Raw genomic sequence first — 19,754 nt, forward strand, 5'->3', positions numbered from 1 at the left:
AATATATTGGTGAGTAGCCAAAAGCAGACGTACATGCTTTTAATGTATAAAAGCAAAAACACATGGGTACATCCTAAGACAGTTTTAATTTTGTTTTTTTATTCATCATTTTCGAGAAACCAAACATAAATTCCACATGAAGATACAATTTAACAGCAAGAGCAATCAGAGTAATAAAATTCATTAATGCTAGAAGAAACACCGCATGACAACTCAAATACTATTAAGTATTTATGTATTCTGTATATTTGCAAGTTATTTCTCAGTATTTATAAGAGCCCTACCTACATGTTGAAATTTACCTGCACCTGCTACCTGCAGCTTGAGGGAGGAGACTCAAGAAGGTAAGCACATAAACAAAGGGAAAACATGTAGAAATAAGGGGGCGATGCTGTACATAAATATTTATTAAAGAAGAATAGCTCATACTGTTTGCTATTATCCTCCTTGTAATTCTAGCAAATCTTGCAGCATTCGCTTAGTAATGTGATCTTTTTTATATGAACACTTTTTAAGTGATGGTTGCGGACACATATCAGTTATTTGTTCATCCATGTTTGGGAGCTAATTGCATTTCCATATCCTTAAAATTATCCTCTTTACAATTAATGCAATTAATAACGCTTTCCATAAAAATCGTAGCTGTTGAGAGTTTGGAATGTGTCCAGTCCATTATTAACACCTAGGACCATTATTAGCAAATTGCCACGTGATTTTCTCCAGATGTGAGATACCCTCTTGGACTCATAAAATATCTATCAGAAGAGAGACCAAATGAAAGCAAACCTAACATATGTTACTGTCAGACAGAACTAGTTTGAAAATTCCAATGTTTTGTAAGAGTTTTCCTCTTTGTATGAATGTTAGTCTCAAGTCAAAAACATCTAGTATTTGTTCCTCAGTTTCCAATATCCAGGCATTCCTTGAAGACTGTGGAAATATTTCCACATTTCAGTAGAATTTGGATAATATTTCAGACAACCAAAGAAATTAACTACTTATATTGTGCCCCATGTAAACTACTTGGAAGACTCAAGTCTTTAGTAGGTAGCTTTTGGTGAAGAATCTGGTATTGTCAAGGATTAGACAAGAAGGTGTGTAAATGTATTTTGCCAAACTACTTCTCTTTAACTCTAACCGACATTGCTTAGCCTGATATTGCAATATTGTATCGCAATTATCGTTTTATACAATTGTCAATAGTAATCTTTTTATTATTTTTTTCTACCTTATATTTTATCATGTGTGCTTTGTCATTATCTTTTTATACATTTTTGCCCTTATAGTTTATCATGTGCATTTTTTAAAGTTAATTTCTACTTTGAAAGACTTTAAAATGTATTTCTTTTTTTATTTAAGATGGTTTTCCTTATCTATGCAAATGAAGAGATGCCTGGCTTTAGCCAACTCAGTCAGGACCAAAGCTAGCTTTAGGATCTGTTACTGAATGACAATGTGCCCAACCAAGCATCTTATTCACTGGCAGGTGAGAAAGAGCTTCAGATCTTTTTAGGCGCAATAGCATGCCAACATTGTACTAAGGCACAGAAATGTTTTAGTGGAATAATATCTGTTTTTCCTTCATACAAACAGAAACTACACCTGACATCATGACCACTCTTGAAGGTACTCCATTGCTCATTCTAGGAATGACGTTGTGTAAACTCGTCATTTCAACTCAGCTATCAGCTGAAAATAGACAATGTAAGTAATTTATAAATTCATCCCATGGATCGCATTTTCTGATGTCTTGCTTTGTGTACTGTAATCATACAAAATACGTGCATAATTCCCAATCACCTACAGGCTCACTCAATGTGCAAAGTGATCTTTACTGGATCTCAAAAAGCGATAAAGTGGTGTAAATATGTGGCATGCAAAAACACTTTTATGTACCTTTACCAGCTTTACAGTGCTGCATTGCTCTCTAGCAAGGGCTTTTATTTTATTTACCAATACATAAATATAAACTTTGGATTATGTAAGGATTTTCTTAAAGATTTTGCTTGTACGTCACAAGATACATGTAGGGAGTAGGGCTTATCTGACACATTAATCTTATTCTATTTAAATGTAGTATTGAAGATCTTGTAATTGCTATGTGACACCAGATTTTGCAAAGATGGGACATTTTTTCCAGGCCCTTGTATAAAGGAGACAGAGGCTCTCATTATGACAGCCGCCCACCAAGATCTGACTGCCGGGCGGCCACCAATGCAGCTGCACTCCCGCCGCGGTCATTATGAGATCCCCGCTGGGCCGGCAGGCGGAAACCGGGTTTCCGGCCGCGGGCTCAGCAGGGATCTCAGCCGCAACACAGGAACCTGCTCCAAATGGAGCCGGCGGTGTTGCGGCCGTGCGACGGGTGCAGTTGCACCCGTTGCGCTTTTCACTGTCTGCTATGCAGACAGTAAAAAGCTTCATGGGGCCCCCAGAGGCCCTGTGACTCCCCGTACTGCCAGCCTTTTCCTGGCGGTTCAAACCGCCAGGAAAAGGCTGGCGGTTAGGGACTCATAATCCCCTGGGCAGCGCTGCCCAGGCGGATTATCACCGCTGGGGCAAATGTGGCAGGAAACTGCCGGCCCCGGCGGTGCGACCGCGGCGCTTCCGCCGCGGTCATAATTCCCGGGATTGCACCACCAGCCTGTTGGCGGTGCAATCACCACAACATCCCTGGCGGTCTTTGACCGCCAGGGTTGTAATAAACCCAGAATCTTCAATCTTGCAAGACCTTTGGGAGCAAATTAAAAGAATCATTACAGGAACTTCAAATGTTTATGCTGAGTGACTAAATGAGAGCAAAAAACATTTTGGCATTCAATCGAGATAGAAGAAAAGGCAAGTGATTACAGTGTGTAGTTTGGCGGTATGAGGAACCATGGCACCAGTTGTACAGACATGTGGAAGGGGATCAGAAGCGCAATGGCATACAGAAACACTTTGCCAAATTCAAATGTCAATAAGAAAACACCTTTGTAGATCTTTGACTTTGTGGTCAGTGCTCCAGAATACATAGTGCAGGGAATATGAAAATGGGACATTTGTAACTTAGAAAGTACTCACACAATTTAATTTCTATGTACTTCAGCCCTCATTAAAAATGGCCCAGGTAAAAGGCAAGGTACTACTACACCCTTACAACAAGTTCTCACTTCACCTTTAAGAGGCCATAAAGGCCATTATACGTTTTCCTACTGGGTTGGATTATAACAAGATTAAATCAATATTAGCACAAAGATTTATTCTTGTGGTTCCTGAATTTCAGGCTTTTTTTCCGTGCATGGTTGTATGTCAAAATGCTTTTGTTAGAAGTAATAGTTGACATAAACATTATTTCCTGAATATGGTTTATTAATATATGTCACCAATTGGAGTTAATACTTGAAAAAATACACCCTTAAGGTGATGATGTAATCCTACACCATTTATAATCCCATTTTGGCCAAAAGCAGAACCTTTTGGCTGAAATGAGAATGCTGGGCCACTCCTAATGAGAGCCTAAGTGTACCTCTCTGCAGTGGATGGGACTCCAGGGTATCCCAGGGCCACTATGTGAACATGGCTAATTGGCTATCAAATAACGGTGACTGTGCATGTTGAAAAATGTCAAAACTGATGCTGGATACGTACTGTGATACATAATTATGATGACATAGGTGATGTAGAGCAAGCATTTAAGATGGACGTGCTTTGATTCATGTAGTGTTAAATGCATCCTTTGAGTATGGGGTAAATCATGAGAAGAGGCAGATTTTATGGTAATACATAATCCAATAAACAATACATACATGTTGAAATAAGGGAACAATATTGTTGGCCAACATTTAGCAATGTGTTTTTTTTGTTTTAGATTGTTTATGGATTCCTACCCTGGATAAACTATTGAGCACAATCAGTGATGTTGTGATCTATTACATCAGATGTTTTCTGGTTCAGTTATGTGTGAGCAGGCAATGCACAAAATTGTGGAAGCCAAGGGGAGAGAATGTTGTGAAAACAACAGTTTCCTAATTCCTCCTCCTCCACGCTTTCTTAACTTAGTTGACACAATAAACTCTCCCTCGGAAATGTAAGCCATCTTAAATCATAAGAATGGGTAGACAGATATAAAGTATTACCCGTTCATCTATGACTTTTCCCAGTCCCAACATAATGAGGTGATGCTGACTCCGTCAGGAAGTTTCACTATAAGACTGAAGGTCCCTCTACTATAAGCTTCTTGCATGTCTATACCCATATAGATACTTTTTCCCATCCTCCACTAGTACCTTTATTTTTATTCTGTACTTCAGCAGTCAAGGTAAGCCATGCTGTTTATGTTACCTTACCAGTACATTAGGTTTTGTAACTGTTTTCTGCTGTTGTTAGATGCAATAGGTAGTGAAGTGCGCTGGCTGTTGATGTACTCCTCGACCATGAGCTGTCTCGGACGGGGGCCTTTTCAGCATCATCAGTGAGCTGTTCAGAAGCCGTACCATGGTATTGCAGTCTACAGTCAGTCCTTGACTGTACGTTGATTGGACTTTGGGAGGAAGCACTGTTCCTTGGCAGCGAGCTCTTGCATCTGAAAGTAGCTCGTTGTTGAGCAACTATGAAAGCAGAAAGGACACTGCCTTAGCGTATTGCTTCCATGTTTTTAAATATAGACAACAGAAAGGCACAGCAAAAACAGCATAATACTGAGTGGCAAAATAATAATGAAGAGGAATTGTTACAGATCTTCTGCATAGATATTCAGCCCCTTACAAAGGCGGCTGATGATTCTGCACTTGTTGAGTCCAGAACAAAGTGCTCTAGGGACCAGAGTGATGATCCAGAAGTCTATCAAAAAGGCAATACGTACAAAGGACCTAGTTGCAAGCTCACTTGGTACACAAAAGAGATACAGTGATGATTGGGGCGGAAACCCAACAGGATGCAGGATCTTATTCTCAGTATACCAGTGAAGATGCAGAGGAATTGCCTGTCCATGGAGTTATTGAGAACATTTTGTTTAAAGAATGGAAAGACCTGGATAAAGCTGTCATTCTCCATATTATAAGCAAAAAATATTAAATCGAATACTTTAATAAGGACTTCCCACAGACAACCAAGGTTAAAATAATTCTGGTTTTGATGGCTTTTAGATTTTACTATGCCAAAGTAGATTCCACAAAAAAATAATCCTAACAAAATTGAAATCCCCTAAAAAATGCAAAAATATCAGAGTAAAAAATAAAACTCTCAAGAAGTGATAACAGATTCATGAAAACCTTCCAAAATCCACATGATTAAAATATCAAAAAATGCTCCAGAAAAAAACAAAATATTAAGGAAATTAAAAAATAACATTGATTAAAAAAGTAACCACATCTATTGTCTTGAAGAAAAAGCTTCCAAATATGGCATCTTCGATGACCCAAATGGGAAGCCTGTAAAAGAAACACAAAAAATCCAACTGCACAATGCATTCACCCATAAACATTACAATACAATGTACAATTTAAAAAACACACATTGAAGCTCTACATAACATACAACACAATAAACCTATAACTACAATACAATTAGGCTTATTGCAGCCGACTATCACAACTCTAACACTAACTAAACAAAATAATAACTAGTAGTAACCTAAACTAATTAAAAGCTCTTAAAAAATAATCTTGCCTTACACAGAGAACAGGGATGGGGCTCCCTGACTAAAGAGATCCAGAAACATTTGAAAACACTAAAAATAGACTACAAAATTAATAAATCTGTAAAAAAATAAAAGGGACACTAAAGGAAAATTAACAAGAATTAAACACCATAGAAAATAATGCAAAATTAAAAAATACTTCTTAATTTTGAATTTCATGTAAAAATATTGTAAAAAATGTAAAAGTAAAAACATGTTAAAAATGTAAAAATATAATAAAAAGAACTGTATATATATATTTTTTACTTTTTAATATATTTAAAACGTGTCTGAATATACAGGCCCTCATTAGGACTTTGGCGGTCTTCCTGGGCGCCAGGAGACCTCCAGTGCTGGTGGTCTCCCACCCACCTTATCACAGGTACTACAGGATTTCCGCCATACTTTGGGCAGAAATCCAGCAGTAGTTGTGCTGGTGGGTAGAGGTGCTCTGGCAGTTCCACCACCGGCCCGCCCCACATTAGGACACCGTCTGCCTTATTATGGGCTTAATACGGCCTGGCAGTGTCCTGCTGGCGGGGCATTGCCGGTGGTGGAAGCGCCCCTTCCCGTTACCTGCCAGATGACCTTCTCCCCAGAACAGGTAAGGTGATCGTCTGACAGGGGAGGGGGTAGGAGGGTGGGGTGTATTGTGTGTGCATGTATGAGTGTGTGGTGTCTGCGTGTGTGCATGAATGTGTGTATGTGTGTGCATGAATGTTGTAGTGAGTGCATGTGTGTATGCGTGTGAGTATGCATGTTTGGATGGGTGTGGGTATGCATGCTTGAATGCTTGTGTGAATGCTGTGAATGCGTGTATGGATGCATGCTTGAATGCGTATATGAATGTTGTTGTGAATGCGTGTATGGATGCGTGTTTGAATACATGTGTGAATGTTGTTGTGAATGCGTGTATGTAAGTGTAGGTGAATGGGTATACGAGCGGTGCTTGTGGGTGTCTGTGTGCATGTATGTGGGAAGAGGGGTAGGGGCTGTGGCTGAAGCGGGTGTAGGGAGGGGGCGCTGTGGCTGAAGGGGGTGAGGAGAGGGGGAACTGTGGCTGAAGGGGGGTGGAGGGGTCTAGGGCTTGGTGGAGGGGAATCCATCTACTGGTGACAGGGAAGAAATTCCATGTCACCAGTAGTCTTTCCACCATGGTTTTCGTGGCGGTGCTACCGCTGCGGAAACCATGGCTGAAAGCCAGCACCTAATACTGCCGGCGGTCTTCTGTGGACCGCCAGCCTGTTGGCGATGGGACCGCCAAATTTACTCTGGCAGTCAGAAGACCTCCAGGGTTAAAATGAGGCCCACAATGTATACAATAAATTGAATGTATGCAAAAGCAAAAAAAATGTATGTGAAAATACTATATAAAAAAATACGCTTTACATTGTTTTTAAATGTTCTACATATATGTTAGAAAATGTGCTAATAATATGCAGATACAATACTCAGGGGCACCCACCTAGATGCATGTTCTGTCCGCATCAAACTCGGGGCCTAACAGAGCAAGCTAGCCATAGCTCCATTGCAGTTCTTCATCAGGACAGAGCCGCTTCACCCATTGAGGTGCAATTATGGATGACCCTGGTTTGTGACGATTTAAGGAGGCGCCCCCCTAGATCGAGCTGGAGCAGATGTTCCCATGGACACTCTGTTCATCTGAGGTGGTGCGACACAATGAACCTGGGGGCCATAACAGCAGATTGCCTGGGGTTTGGTGGAGGAAATGGTCCTGGAAGGACCCTACTGCAATGGCCCAGGGCACAACCACCTGGCAGGAGGGCCCTGTCGGGGCAGTGCGCAAGCACATGCCGTACACTTCCAAAAACTGACCCTTTCTGCATGATCGAACTGCAGGTCTTGTCTGCTTGGTGCACTGCGGGGTACCTGGCTACATGTAGTGCCTACAAGGGGCCTTTAGGCATGGAGCACAAGAAGACTGGCAAAACATTATAACAGGCGGTACCCCTGGCTCTCTGACTGGGCGTGCAATGCTGGGGGACTATAAATGTTACCGACCAGCTGACCCACCCTCCCCAGACTGCTCCAGAGGTGCATTATCCTTTTTTCCTAGACAGGGTGCAGCTGAAATCCTGCTTCCTATAGCGGGTGACTCTCACTGGATATTGACTACAGATCTGGAGCTTCTCTCGTAACCTGAATCAGGTGGTAGCCAGAGTCAGTGACCAGCCCAGTACCAAGGACCAGAAGTCATTGTCCCTTCTGTGATAGGCTATTGACTGGGGTCCCTCCAGGTCATACTGACTCCATTGGCATAAACACATGAGCCACGAACTAGGCTGGGGTGAGGCGTTCCTACCCAGAGCCTTAGCTATGAGAAGAGAGCACTTGGCATCATTGTATGCCCAACTAAAATGGATACATTTACCTCCCTGCCATTGAACAATCCTAAACCTGCTGGTGCTTTGAAATTACAGTAGTATCCCTTGAACCTGTCTATCATTGACACTATATTCCAAGCAATACAGGCATCCTGAATGGCATTGGAGACAATAATAGGGGAAGTAGACACAGATCCAGCCCTATTGCAGAAGTACTTGCGAAATGTGGTAGTCAGAGTTTCTAAAACTTAAGGCTGCATAACCAAACTTGAAGATGCAGTCACTGAGCTGAAGTCCACTGTTTCCAGAATCAAGTTGACATTCAAGATGCTGGCGGGTAGGGTGGAAGACACAGAAGATAGGGCTAGAAGGACGAGTCCCTGTGTTATTGGTTTTCCAGAAGAGGTAAAAGTGCCATCACTTTGAAAATTCTTCAAAACCTGGATTTCATCCTTGATGCCGATTTCTAAACTGTCATCCTACTTCCTTCTGTAAAGAGCCTATAAGGCCTTAATGCAGTGCCCGCCCCAGGTACCCCCTTAGCCACTCATTGCCAAGGTCCTAAACTGTATAGACAGAGACGAGATCCTTAATGGTGCAAGGGTAATGGGTTCCCTCTCCTTTCAGTTCAATCACATCCTCATCATTCCACATTAAACCCCCTGGTCCAGTAGCAAGGGAATTCCTTTGAAGCAGTAAAGCAGAAACTAGGGGTGGACAGAAAAAATAAATCTGCTCGCAGATGTGGCGGAATTTAGGAACTTTTTGCTACGCTTGGCAGAATGTTTTTCCGATGGCACACACAAGGCTTGTTTTGACATGCACTGGCGAGCACCACAATATTTTAAGCCTGCTTGCGGGTTCACACAAGATTTTGTGCCTGCTAGCGTGGCTTCTGGCTGGAACAGCTCCTTTTTCATGCTGCTGGTGACCACGAGCGACAGTGGCTGCACCGCAAGCATATTCTGTACTTGAGAAGCAGCTAAATCTACTCAAAAAAGTTTTTTCAAGTGGATATTCTACTCCAACAGACCGTTCAAGTTGTTTTTTAGTGTACCAAACTTTTTTAAAACTTTTTTTTAAACATGATGGAAGTGTCCCAGAGACTCCTACTTCCTGTTCCTGTCCAGCAGGATCCTCCCAGTGCTTTGTCCATCTCCTGGTCACTTTTCACTTAGATTTTGAGGTGGAAAGATCACTCTCTTTGTCTGTTACATACATGCCTTTGGATTTGAGGCCTTTGCTTTTGTGATATCACAAGTAAATTAAAAAACTTTTGTACAAGGGTGTTGCTTGTTTGGGTGTGCACCAGTATTTCTTTCTACTTGTATTTGACTTTTAAATTTCATTGTGGTGGGTGGTCTGGATGTTCAGTAGGTGCCTACTATTTTTTTCATTGCATTTTTCATCTTTGTAAAGGAAAAATGTTGCACAGTTCAGTACATTTTCTTCATGTTTGTTACATTTGGAATATTTATCTATTTTACTATGTGGCCTAGTCTGCCATGTGACTAGGGGGCATTTTGTGTTGTCTGTATCTTTAAGCCTGAATGTGTTCCTTGTTTTCGATGTTTCCTTGCTTGTTGGGTGACCATGTGGCTGGTGGTCATTTTGTGTAGCCAGCCAGTGTGCTTTTACATAGGCTTGCATGTATTCTTTGTTCTCCCTGCCCTCTTGTTTGCTGCTGTTGTTTGATCACATGGCTGGTGGCCATTTTGTGGAGAGTGTCAGTGTGATTTTGCCATAGGCCTGGCTGTGTTCTTTGTTCTTCATGCCTTCTAGTTTGCTGTTGTTGTTTGACCACGTAGCCAGTGGCCATTTTGTGTTGTAAACCAGTGTGCTTTGTCATTGGTTTGAATGTGTTCTTTGTTTTCCATGCCTTGTTGCTTGCTGTTGTTGGACCATGTGGCCAGTGACTACTTTATGCAGCCAGTCAATGTGCTCTTGCCACAGGCTTGCATGTGTTCTTTGTCCTTCATGCCTCCTTGCTTCCTGTTGCTATTTGACCATTTGGCAGGTGGGCGTCTAGGATAGTCAGCCAGTGTGCTTTGTCAGAGGCTTGTATGTGTTTTTTGTTCTCCATGTCTCCTTGCTTGCTGTGTTGTTTGACCATGTAGTCGGTGGCCATTTTGTGTAGCCAACCAGTGTGATTTGCCACTGGCTTGCATGTGTTCCCTGTTTTCCATGCCTCCTTGCTTGCTGTTGTTTTTTGACAAAGTGGCTGGTGGATATTTTGGGTAGCCAGCCAGTGTGCTTTGCCATAGGCTTACACGTGTTCCTTATTCTCTATGCCTCCTTGCTTGCGGTTGTTGGGTGACCATATATCCAGCGGCCATTTTGTGCAGTCACTCTTTATTTATTGCATTGGATTTCCCCCTTTCACAAAATAGTTCCCAATCATTGCTGGAAGCTGAGAAAAGTGGACAGCAGCTCCAGCTAGCAATAGTAGATCTTCCTTAAGTACTGTTTGTCTTTGTCACACTTTTCCCCAAATGCCCTTTCACATCCATTCATCAAACCTCTAACCCTTTTCTCCAAGGGTGTGTGATATATTGAAGTGTGACTTAATTTACAGAATAAATGGATCTCACACTTGGTGGGGCGGATGTGGTTAAATGCGACTCCAGCTCACTACAGAATCTTCTATTACTTAAACAATAGCTCACACCAGCCCCACCTACCCACCCATGTATAAAGGAATCCATATTTTAGATGTAGAAGAACATCATTCATCAAAGTCACTATCCTCATTCAGTCTTTGTGTTGGGAAACTCTTAACCTTGTCCCTTCAAACTTTGAGTACACTTTTCCTGACTCAAGGATTTCATAACTTTAATTTTAATTAAATTCTATGCTCCCTATTTCTTAGAATAAATTACTATTGCTAGTTTTTGTTATAATATCTGGTATTCTTTGTTGTGTCACGGTGGTAGTAGTCTAGCCCCAGTCTTTCTAAAGCTGTGACAGAAATATGTAACCCACTAACTCTGTGTTTTTCTTTCTATGTAGTTGCCTGTGAAAAATAATCCTTTTGATTAATCATACAGTTGGAGCTCACCTAGGCAAGAGTGGGATCACACTTGTGATGCCTTCCCTGTTAGCGCACTACCATCATCATTAATAAGGCATCATGGGAAATCCTGCAGTAAGGAAAGAGAGGTAACAGCCATCTCATCATCTATTCAGGTAAGAGAGCTAGGGAGTGAAATGAATATGTTTAGTCAGTCACTAACTTCTACTGCAAATAAGTAAGCTCTTGTTAATCTAGACTGTTGTAGGCGATATAGGCAATGACAGCATACCCCCTAATGGTCAATATAGTTAGAGAGGGTAGTAGGATAAGGGTATAACCAACTATAACTAAAAGGTATACACTTCGACAATCAGATGAAAACATGCAACTTGAAAAGGCAGCAGTGCAAAGTTAACAGTAAAACACAGAAAACTATTTAAAGAGAAATATACACATGCTAACTTGTAGGCACAAGGAATGTTGGCAACAGTGATGACACATAAATCATGTCAATTGACATTCCCCACTTAGCAAGGGGAAGTTCTGGTCTATAGCTGACCCAAAGAACAATGTATGCTCTGTCACATGTATGATGGCCATCTTCACATTACAGACAGTAGTGAGGCACCAGCACTTGTCACACACTGAAGATGAGTAGCCTTTGGAGTGCAGATGGCAATTTACTCACTTGACCAGACACATGGCTGAGGAAAGTGATCCATCACTTCTTTTTATTGGGCTGGAACACTAAGGAGTAGTGGTCTGTAGCATAGAATTCAAAACAATAAACATTACTTGATTGATCAATGTACACAGCCATGTGTTGTCCCTGGAGAGCTAATGGTTTGTGGAGTGTAGACAGTTGTGCCCTAGGTCCATGGGACAATAGGAAAGGCACATCAGTATGCACCACATTACATAACTACATAAACAGTTACTCATCTTCTGTGTAATACATGGCTCACCCCTAATCATCAGGGGTAATGTCAGAATCTAACACATTAACTTGGAAATGTTAATAGGCAGGAATATGCCCTGTACTCATACCCTTGTGGCTGCTGTGTTTCCCTCAATTGCCCATCAAAGTCTGGTTACGCCACCACCAGAATGTAGGCCATTAGCAGGGTCATGGTCTGACGTGCACCCTGCCCATGTTGAGAGGACAGCCCCAGCTGGACCTTTGTGATCCTCTGGGCCCAGTATCTCAGGTCCTCCTACCTCTTGCTACAGTGGGGGCTTTGCTGCCCGCGGACCCCGAGGGTCCGCATCCTCCAGGCGATGGATTTCCATAACTCCTCTGCTGATGGGCTTTTACCTGTATGGATGTAAGAGACAAATCAAGCAATTACAAGCACAAGGTTTGCCCAACTGGTTGTGTCACACACATGTCAGAAACACCAAACAAAAAATGGTCAATTTGTCAACACACCACAAGTGTAAAGCACACAAGCCAATAAGTACAGGGATATGACTATAGAATTTTGTATCCATCTGTAGACTAACCCACTACCCTGCTCACGCCCTGCAGTGACTAAGGCCCTCATTACAACCCTGGCGGTCGGTGATAAAGCAGCGGTAACACCGCCAACAGGCTGGCGATAAAAAATTGGAATCATGAGCACGGCGGAAACCGCCAACACAAACATCCACTTTAACACACGACCGCCCCGGCAGTAGCAACAAAAAACGTGGCGGTAACCACAAACAGCCAGGTGGAAGACAATGTACCACCCACCACATCACAACACACCTATTTGCCACCTTTTCTGAGGTGGTACCAACACCATCAAAAGCACGGCCTGGGGCAAAGGAGATGCCCACCCTCCTGGGTGAGCGGGCACGGGAAACTCGCTGAGGGGCTGCTGGGAGGGCATTGCTGGTACGGGTGTGGTGGCTGTACCTGGAGTTAGGGTGGGCACAGAGGTGTCCGCCACCGCCAGAGAGCTGCCATCGGAGGAGGTGTCGCTGTTGGTAGTGTCCCCTCCTGTCTCTGTTGTGGTGCTCCCCTCGCCCTCCATCCCACTGGTGCCCTCACCGTCGGTGGATTCGTCCTCCAGGCTCATGTGGGATGCAGCTCCCTCCGTTGCTGGTGCCTCTGCTCCTCCGCCCGATGATGCTAATGCACCCAAAGGCAGGGTGACAAAACAAAAAGGGGGGGAGAGACAGAGGATACACTTGGTCAGTGCTAGTAACAACACTATCGTTGTCGTACACAACTCACAAGGAACAGCTCTATGCACTAGGCCATGCACTACCAGTTACAATGCTACTCACCAGCCCATGGGGTACAATGCCTAACGCCATTAGCTGCACACCTGAAACCCACAGGACCCTGCCCAGTAGTAGATACCTACTAACATTATTGGGGTAGGAGTGCATCTTAGCTTGCCCATCATTGAACAAACCCTGCCATGTTCACACTGGCTTGGGGGCACCCGCTGCCCACATCCCCCACCCAGGTAACACCTTAACGAGTGCAAAGTCATGATTCAGATTCTGTACTCACCTCCTTGTGGCTGCTGTGATGTCTTCAAGCGCCCATCCAACTCCGGATAAGCCACCGCCAGGATGCGGAACATCAGAGGGTGCAGGGTACGAGGGGCACCCCTTCCTTGTTGGGAGGCCAGCCTCCGTAGTCTTCTTTGCCGAGCGGCGCAGGTCCTCCCACCGTTTGCAGCAGTGGGTGCTCTGTCTGTCAAGGACCCTCAGGGTCCACACCTCCTTGGCGATGGCACGCCAAATACCCTTTTTCTGATGGGCGCTGACCTGCAGAAAAAAATACAGCAGAAAAGGTATTAGTCATACCGTCCGGACAGTTGTACTCATGGCCCTACATATCCCCTCCATCCCCTTACGCACATACATTGACCACCATACATGCAGCACTCTGCCCAGGACCCCTCAGAACCCCCCCTACATGAGGCTAACACACACAGCAATCCATACATTCATGGCCCATGCATCATGCTCACAGTGTACTCACCTGTTTGTCTGGAGGACCATAGAGTAAAGTGTACTGGGGTAGGACCCCATCCACCAGTCTCTTCAACTCCTCCAAAGTGAAGGCAGGGGCCCTTTCCCCAGACACTCAAGCCATTGTCGCTTCCAGACACAGGTCACAGCAGCACTTTCAGTGTAGGTCCTCTCCTGTTGAAGATCAGGTAGCAAGTGAGTGCACAGATAGAAAAACCCAATGAAAACCAATGCGGTGTTGTGCGGCGGTCGTCGGCCTTGGACCGCAACGGCGCACAACGCCAGTCGAATTACCTCATTTCCACTTGTCTCTCCTCACAGGTCAGGCAGATGCCGTTTCAGGGGGCCACAGGACATGGCACCTAACTGTGTCACAGCAGACATTGGCACATCAACTGACATTTGAGTGCACATACTGTTTCAGTGAATGAAAAAATGCATATTACGCTTGAAATATGTGTGAATATGACCTTCTGCTTACCGTTTTTCACCCTACAGTTCAACCACTGAGGATGAATAGGAGGTGGAGACAACCCCCGTGTACAGACCCCTGGTGGACCTTGCTACAATGGAGGACAGGCACACTATCCTGACCTACTGACTTGATAGGGCCACAATCCAAGAACTGAGTGCCCAATTGGAGCCAGACCTGATCTCAGCTATCTGCCACCCTACAGGTATCCCCCCTCTAGTGCAGGTCATGTCAGTGCTCGTTTTCCTGGCAAGTGGTTCCTTCCAAGCGACAGTAGCCATGGCATCAGGGATGTCACAGCCTATGGCCTCAAACGTGCTGACCAGAGTGTTGTCTGCCCTGCTGAAACACATGCGCAGCTACATCATGTTCCAACAGGTGGAGGATTTGGCCATATTGAAGGCTGACTTCTATGCACTGGGACATATCCCCAACATCATTGGTGCCATTGATGGTACACATGTTGCATTTGTTCCCCCCCACCCCCCGGAGAAATTAACAAGTGTTCAGAAATAGAAAAAAACTTTCACTCTCTGAATGTGCAGATGGTGTGTTTGGCTGACCAGTCCATCTTCCATATCAATGCCAAGTATCCTTGCTCTGTGCATGATGCCTTTAGCTTGAGGAATAGCAGCATCCCATATGTGATGTCTCAACTCCAGAGGCACCGGGTGTGGCTATTAGGTGAGCCCATGGTCCCCACCAGGTTGATATAGGTATATGGGTGTGGGGTTGGTCCTAATGGTGAGTGTGTGGCTCACAGGTATCCCTCGATATTTGCAGGTGACTCTGGTTACCCCAAACTCTCATGGCTACTGACCCCAGTGAGGAATGCGAGGACAAGGGCAGAGGAATGTTACAATGAGGCATATGGGCAAACAAGGAGGATCATTGAGCCCACCTTCGGCCTCCTGAATGCCAGATTCTGTGCCTCCGTCTGACAGGTGGATCCCTGTACTACTCACCCAAGAAGGTGTGCCAGATCATCGTTGCATGTTGTATGTTGCACAACCTGGCCTTGAGACACCAGGTGCCTTTTCTGCAGGAGGATGAGCCTGGGGATGGTCATGTGGCAGCAGTGGAGCCCGTGGACAGTGACGAAAAGGAGGCAGAGGAAGAAGATGTGGACAACAGAACCACAATAATTTAACAGTACTTCCAGTGACACACAGGTAAGACACTGTAACCTCACCTTCCATTGCAGTTTTGTGTTGAGCATTGAACATGGCAGCCTGAATTCCCTATTTCTATGGCCACTTACTGTACCCTTTGGCATCTCTATTTTCAGATCTCTGTGCCCCACTCTGGCTCCTGGTGTGTTTACTGCTGCCCACTACAGGTCATACCTACGTAAATATTACAGTACATTTGAATTGCAATGTTTACAGTTTGTGTAACTAAAACATTTCCAAACAATTGACAGACTCCATATTTGATTTTGTTCTAAGGATGTTGATTTAGGTGCTAATAAGTGGAGGGGGTTTTGCAATGGGCTGGGTTGAGGATGGAGGAAAGTCCAGGGTAGAGTCCAGTCTATTTTTATCACAGGTGCATTGTCTAAGGGGGCATAGGAATGGGAGCAATGGCAGTTGAAGGTGGACAGGGTGACAGAGTGGGACACAAAAGTGACTATCAGGAGAGTCTTATTTCCTGGCCGGGGTCTTGGCAATGTTCTCTAGCTTCTGCCTGGAACGCAGGGACCGTTCGCATGGCGGTTCTTCTGTAGGGGGTGGGCTGCTGGTGGCCTGTTGTTCCTGTGGCGGGGCCTCCTATCCACTAGCGTCGGCGGAGGTGGAGGGCTGTTCTTCGGTTTGGCCAGTGTCAGGGGCCCGTTGGTGTGCCACTGCCTCCCTCATGTTGTTGCCCATGTCTGCCAGCTCCCCTGCAATGGTGACCAGGGTGGTGTGGATGTCCCTCATGTCCTCCCTGATCCCTAGGTACTGTCCCACCTGCAGCCACTGGGTGTCCTGCAACTTGGCCAGTATCTGGCCCATGGTATCCTGGGAATGGTGGTATACTCTCAGGATGTTGGTGAGTGCCTCGTGGAGAGTCGGTTCCCTGGGCCTGTCCTCCCCCTGTCGCACAGCAGTCCTCCCAGCTTCCCTGTTGTCCTGTGCCTCTGTCCCCTGAACCATGTGCCAACTACCACTGACCCCAGGTCCCTGATCGTCCTGTGTTTGTTGGGTTGCCTGGGGTCCTGGTAGTGGTGGACACACTGCTGATTGACGTGTCCTGGGAACAGAGGGATAGGCCTGCTGGGTGGGTGCTGTGCTGGTGTTTCCTGAGGGGGGAGGCTCTGTGGTGGTTTGGGACTGTGGCTGGGTCACCGACTGTCCAGAGGTCCCTGATGAGCCAGGTTGGTGATCGTGATCCAGGTGTGCAGAGCTGCTGTCATCACAGTGGGCCTCTTCTGGGGGGGGACTGGATGTGGCTGTCACCTCCTCTCAAGTGACATTGAGTGGGGCTCCTGTGGGGATGTAAATGCAGTGTTATTGCTTCTGCATGTGCCATCTTGTGCATGGATGTGTTTCCCTCTATGGTTGTTATTAGCAAGGTACATTTGCGTTGTGTGAGTTGTGATTGGTTTGGCTAAGTGATTGTCACTAGTGTGCATGCTGTGGTGATGGGTGTCCATGAAGGTCTGTGATGGGGGTCCATGCATTGGTGTTGCATGCAGGGCTTGGTGTTGGGATGTGTGGGTTGTGATGGTGGGGTATATGTTAGGTGGTGGAGTGATGAGGGTGAGAGTAGGGGTAAGAGTTTGTGATGGCATGCAGGTGGGGGGGTGATAGTAATAGAGAGTTGACTTACCAGAGTCCAGTCCGCCTTCTACTCCTGCAACTCCATCAGGAAGCATGATCGCCAAGACTTGCTCCTCCCATGTTAGTTGTGGGGAAGGAGGTGGGGGTCCACCACCAGTCCTCTGTACAGCTATCTGGTGTCTTGCAACCACGGAACGCACCTTCCCCAATAGGTAATTCCACCTCTTCCTGATGTCATCCCTTATTCTGGGGTGCTGTCCCACAGCGTTGACCCTGTCCACAACTCTCCGCCATAGCTTCATCTTCCTTGCAATAGTTGTCTGCTGCACCTGTGATCCGCATAGCTGTGGCTCTACCTGGATGATTTCCTCCACCATGACCCTTAGCTCCTCCGCTGAGAACCTGGTGTGTCTTTGTAGTGCTATGGGTGTAGCGTGAGTGTTATGTGTGAGGGTTTATGGGGTGATGTGTTGGGGTGTGTACTGTGAGGTGCGTGGATGGTGTGTGGGTGATGGTGTTTTGTGGCTTAGATTCAGTGGGTGCTCCTGGCTTGTCTCTCTCTCACTTGGCAAAATCTTTGGGTTATAAAGGGTTCTGGGTAGTGTGTGTGTGTTTTATATTGGTGTGGGTGTGTGGGTGTGGTGTGTGTATGAGTGTCAGGTGTGTGTATTTTGAATTGGCCAATGTGGTGTTTTTTTGTTAGTGTGTGTGTATTTTGAGTGCGGTGGTGTGTACCGCCAATGGTTTAACGTGGTTGAATGACCGCCGCAGTGATTCGTGGGTCATGATGCTGGGGGCGTATTTCTGTTGGCCTAACAGTGTGGGTTTTGGTACCGCCAGTTTATCACTGACCTTTGGTGTGTCAGACTTGTGTGTCTGTATAGTGGAAGATTTCTAGGTGTGGGTCATAATTCGGGTAGCGGTATACCGCCGAGGTCGCTGTACGTTGGCGGCAGTCAGCATGGTGGTAAGCGGCACTTACCGCCAGTGTTGTCATGAGGGCCTAAGCAAGTCTACTCATATCAGGTAGCCCATGCTCCAGCAACATGTACTGTGGTGTGAGCCATAATGAAACACTTCACACATATGGGGCTTCTGAAGGGTAAACACCTTAGGCCGGACAAAAATATTTACAGTCTGCAAGTTTGACTCATTGCATACAGTCCCTACAGGCAACTTCCATAGTACAGACTTCAGCCTTGCACTTGAGTGACAATGAAGGGGCTGGCATGGTGGGAACAGAAAGTGTCTTCCCTGTGCATGTATGGACATGTGGCCTGCAAAATACACAAACGTATGCCACTTCAGGGGGGACAGGGGTCTGTGGTATGCACCTGTACCACAGAACACTCCTTTCAACATATGTGTCTAAGGTACAGATATGACATCTAACATACAAAGGTATACATTGTACAATTTATGCTGTTTGAATATGCTACTGAATTACATGGCATGGCCTCCCAGGAATCTACACACTGTCTGCACTGTGGGCCTGTCATTTGTGCAATAAGCCTGTACAGGACAATTATGAATAAGGTGAAGGTGACAACAGAGCTTTGGGAGTAAGGGACCTGTCATGAGTCACAGACACACATTGACAATGATTCCAAATGCACATATGGACTATTTCAGGGATGTACCTCAGTACCCATTCCTAATCTAGTTAATGGACTGAGGCATTCAGGGCACCTTTTGCCACTAGAGAATCATATTGGTTACATGACAGGATTTACTGGTGTACAGGGAGTGGGCACAGTGCAACAGTTGCATAGCCACAGTGACTCTCCCACAGCCTGGATTATGTCCCATATTGGGAGATACATTTGACAGGCCCTGGTCTCTGAAGGCTGAGCTTACAGAACCGATGTGACACACATTTCCATCACTTCCTTGCATGACAGTACATCATGTGGCCATCAGCAATGTGGCTTGTGGTTTGTATGACAACCTGAAGGGCAGAATGAGTCATGATATGCCTTCCAGACAACAGTTTTGCAAGGCCGATGTGGGTTGAGACATGTGTGGCACTAAGCACATCGCTTACTGAGGCTAGATGCATACCCAGTTCATGCTGTCATGCACTTACATGTTGACATTGGATGGCTATTAAAGTCTCCTTGCTATAGTATTGATCCCCAATACCTGTACCTTGTTCATCCCATTGATGCCATACAGACTGCAACAATAGGTCAGGCATCTGCTTTTTTGGCGGTTGGAAATACTGTATATGGCTGTGTAAACTGCGTCACACATACAGCATATGTGTAGGAGCATCACAAACATCCTCATTCTGTCTTGTTATGTAGGTCCTATTACACAACAATGAGAGTAGTAGGTATAGTAGTGTGTTGCATTGGCACAAATGGCATATGACAGCAGTGTTCAGGGGGCGTGGCCAGCCATCTAAGATGGCGGACGCAAGCAGCTAGAGCCCCGCACTCGAATCCCGGATTATCCGGCATTGGGCGCAGCGCACGGAGCCAACAACAGCAGTACGGTGACTGTCATGCTGCTCTGGGTTCCCCCGGTG

At 45.3% G+C, this 19,754-nt stretch overlaps 1 protein-coding gene across 5 annotated transcripts in view; it reads left to right on the plus strand.

Annotated features, from left to right (window-relative positions):
- Positions 1-19,754, plus strand: part of LOC138250365 (interleukin-5 receptor subunit alpha-like) — a 318,270-nt gene that overhangs the window by 49,956 nt on the left and 248,560 nt on the right. For 4 of the 5 annotated variants that reach the window (XM_069205163.1, XM_069205165.1, XM_069205166.1 and 1 more), the window contains exons 2-3: positions 1,360-1,486; positions 1,594-1,704. In XM_069205163.1, coding sequence (XP_069061264.1) covers positions 1,611-1,704 — 94 coding nt within the window. In that variant the 5' untranslated portion in view covers positions 1,360-1,486; positions 1,594-1,610. Of the gene's footprint in view, positions 1-1,359; positions 1,487-1,593; positions 1,705-11,051; positions 11,191-19,754 lie in introns of all 5 variants that reach the window. The other variant, XM_069205164.1, reaches the window with a different exon arrangement.

Source organism: Pleurodeles waltl, chromosome 8 (assembly GCF_031143425.1).
Source record: "Pleurodeles waltl isolate 20211129_DDA chromosome 8, aPleWal1.hap1.20221129, whole genome shotgun sequence".
NCBI lineage: Eukaryota > Metazoa > Chordata > Amphibia > Caudata > Salamandridae > Pleurodeles > Pleurodeles waltl.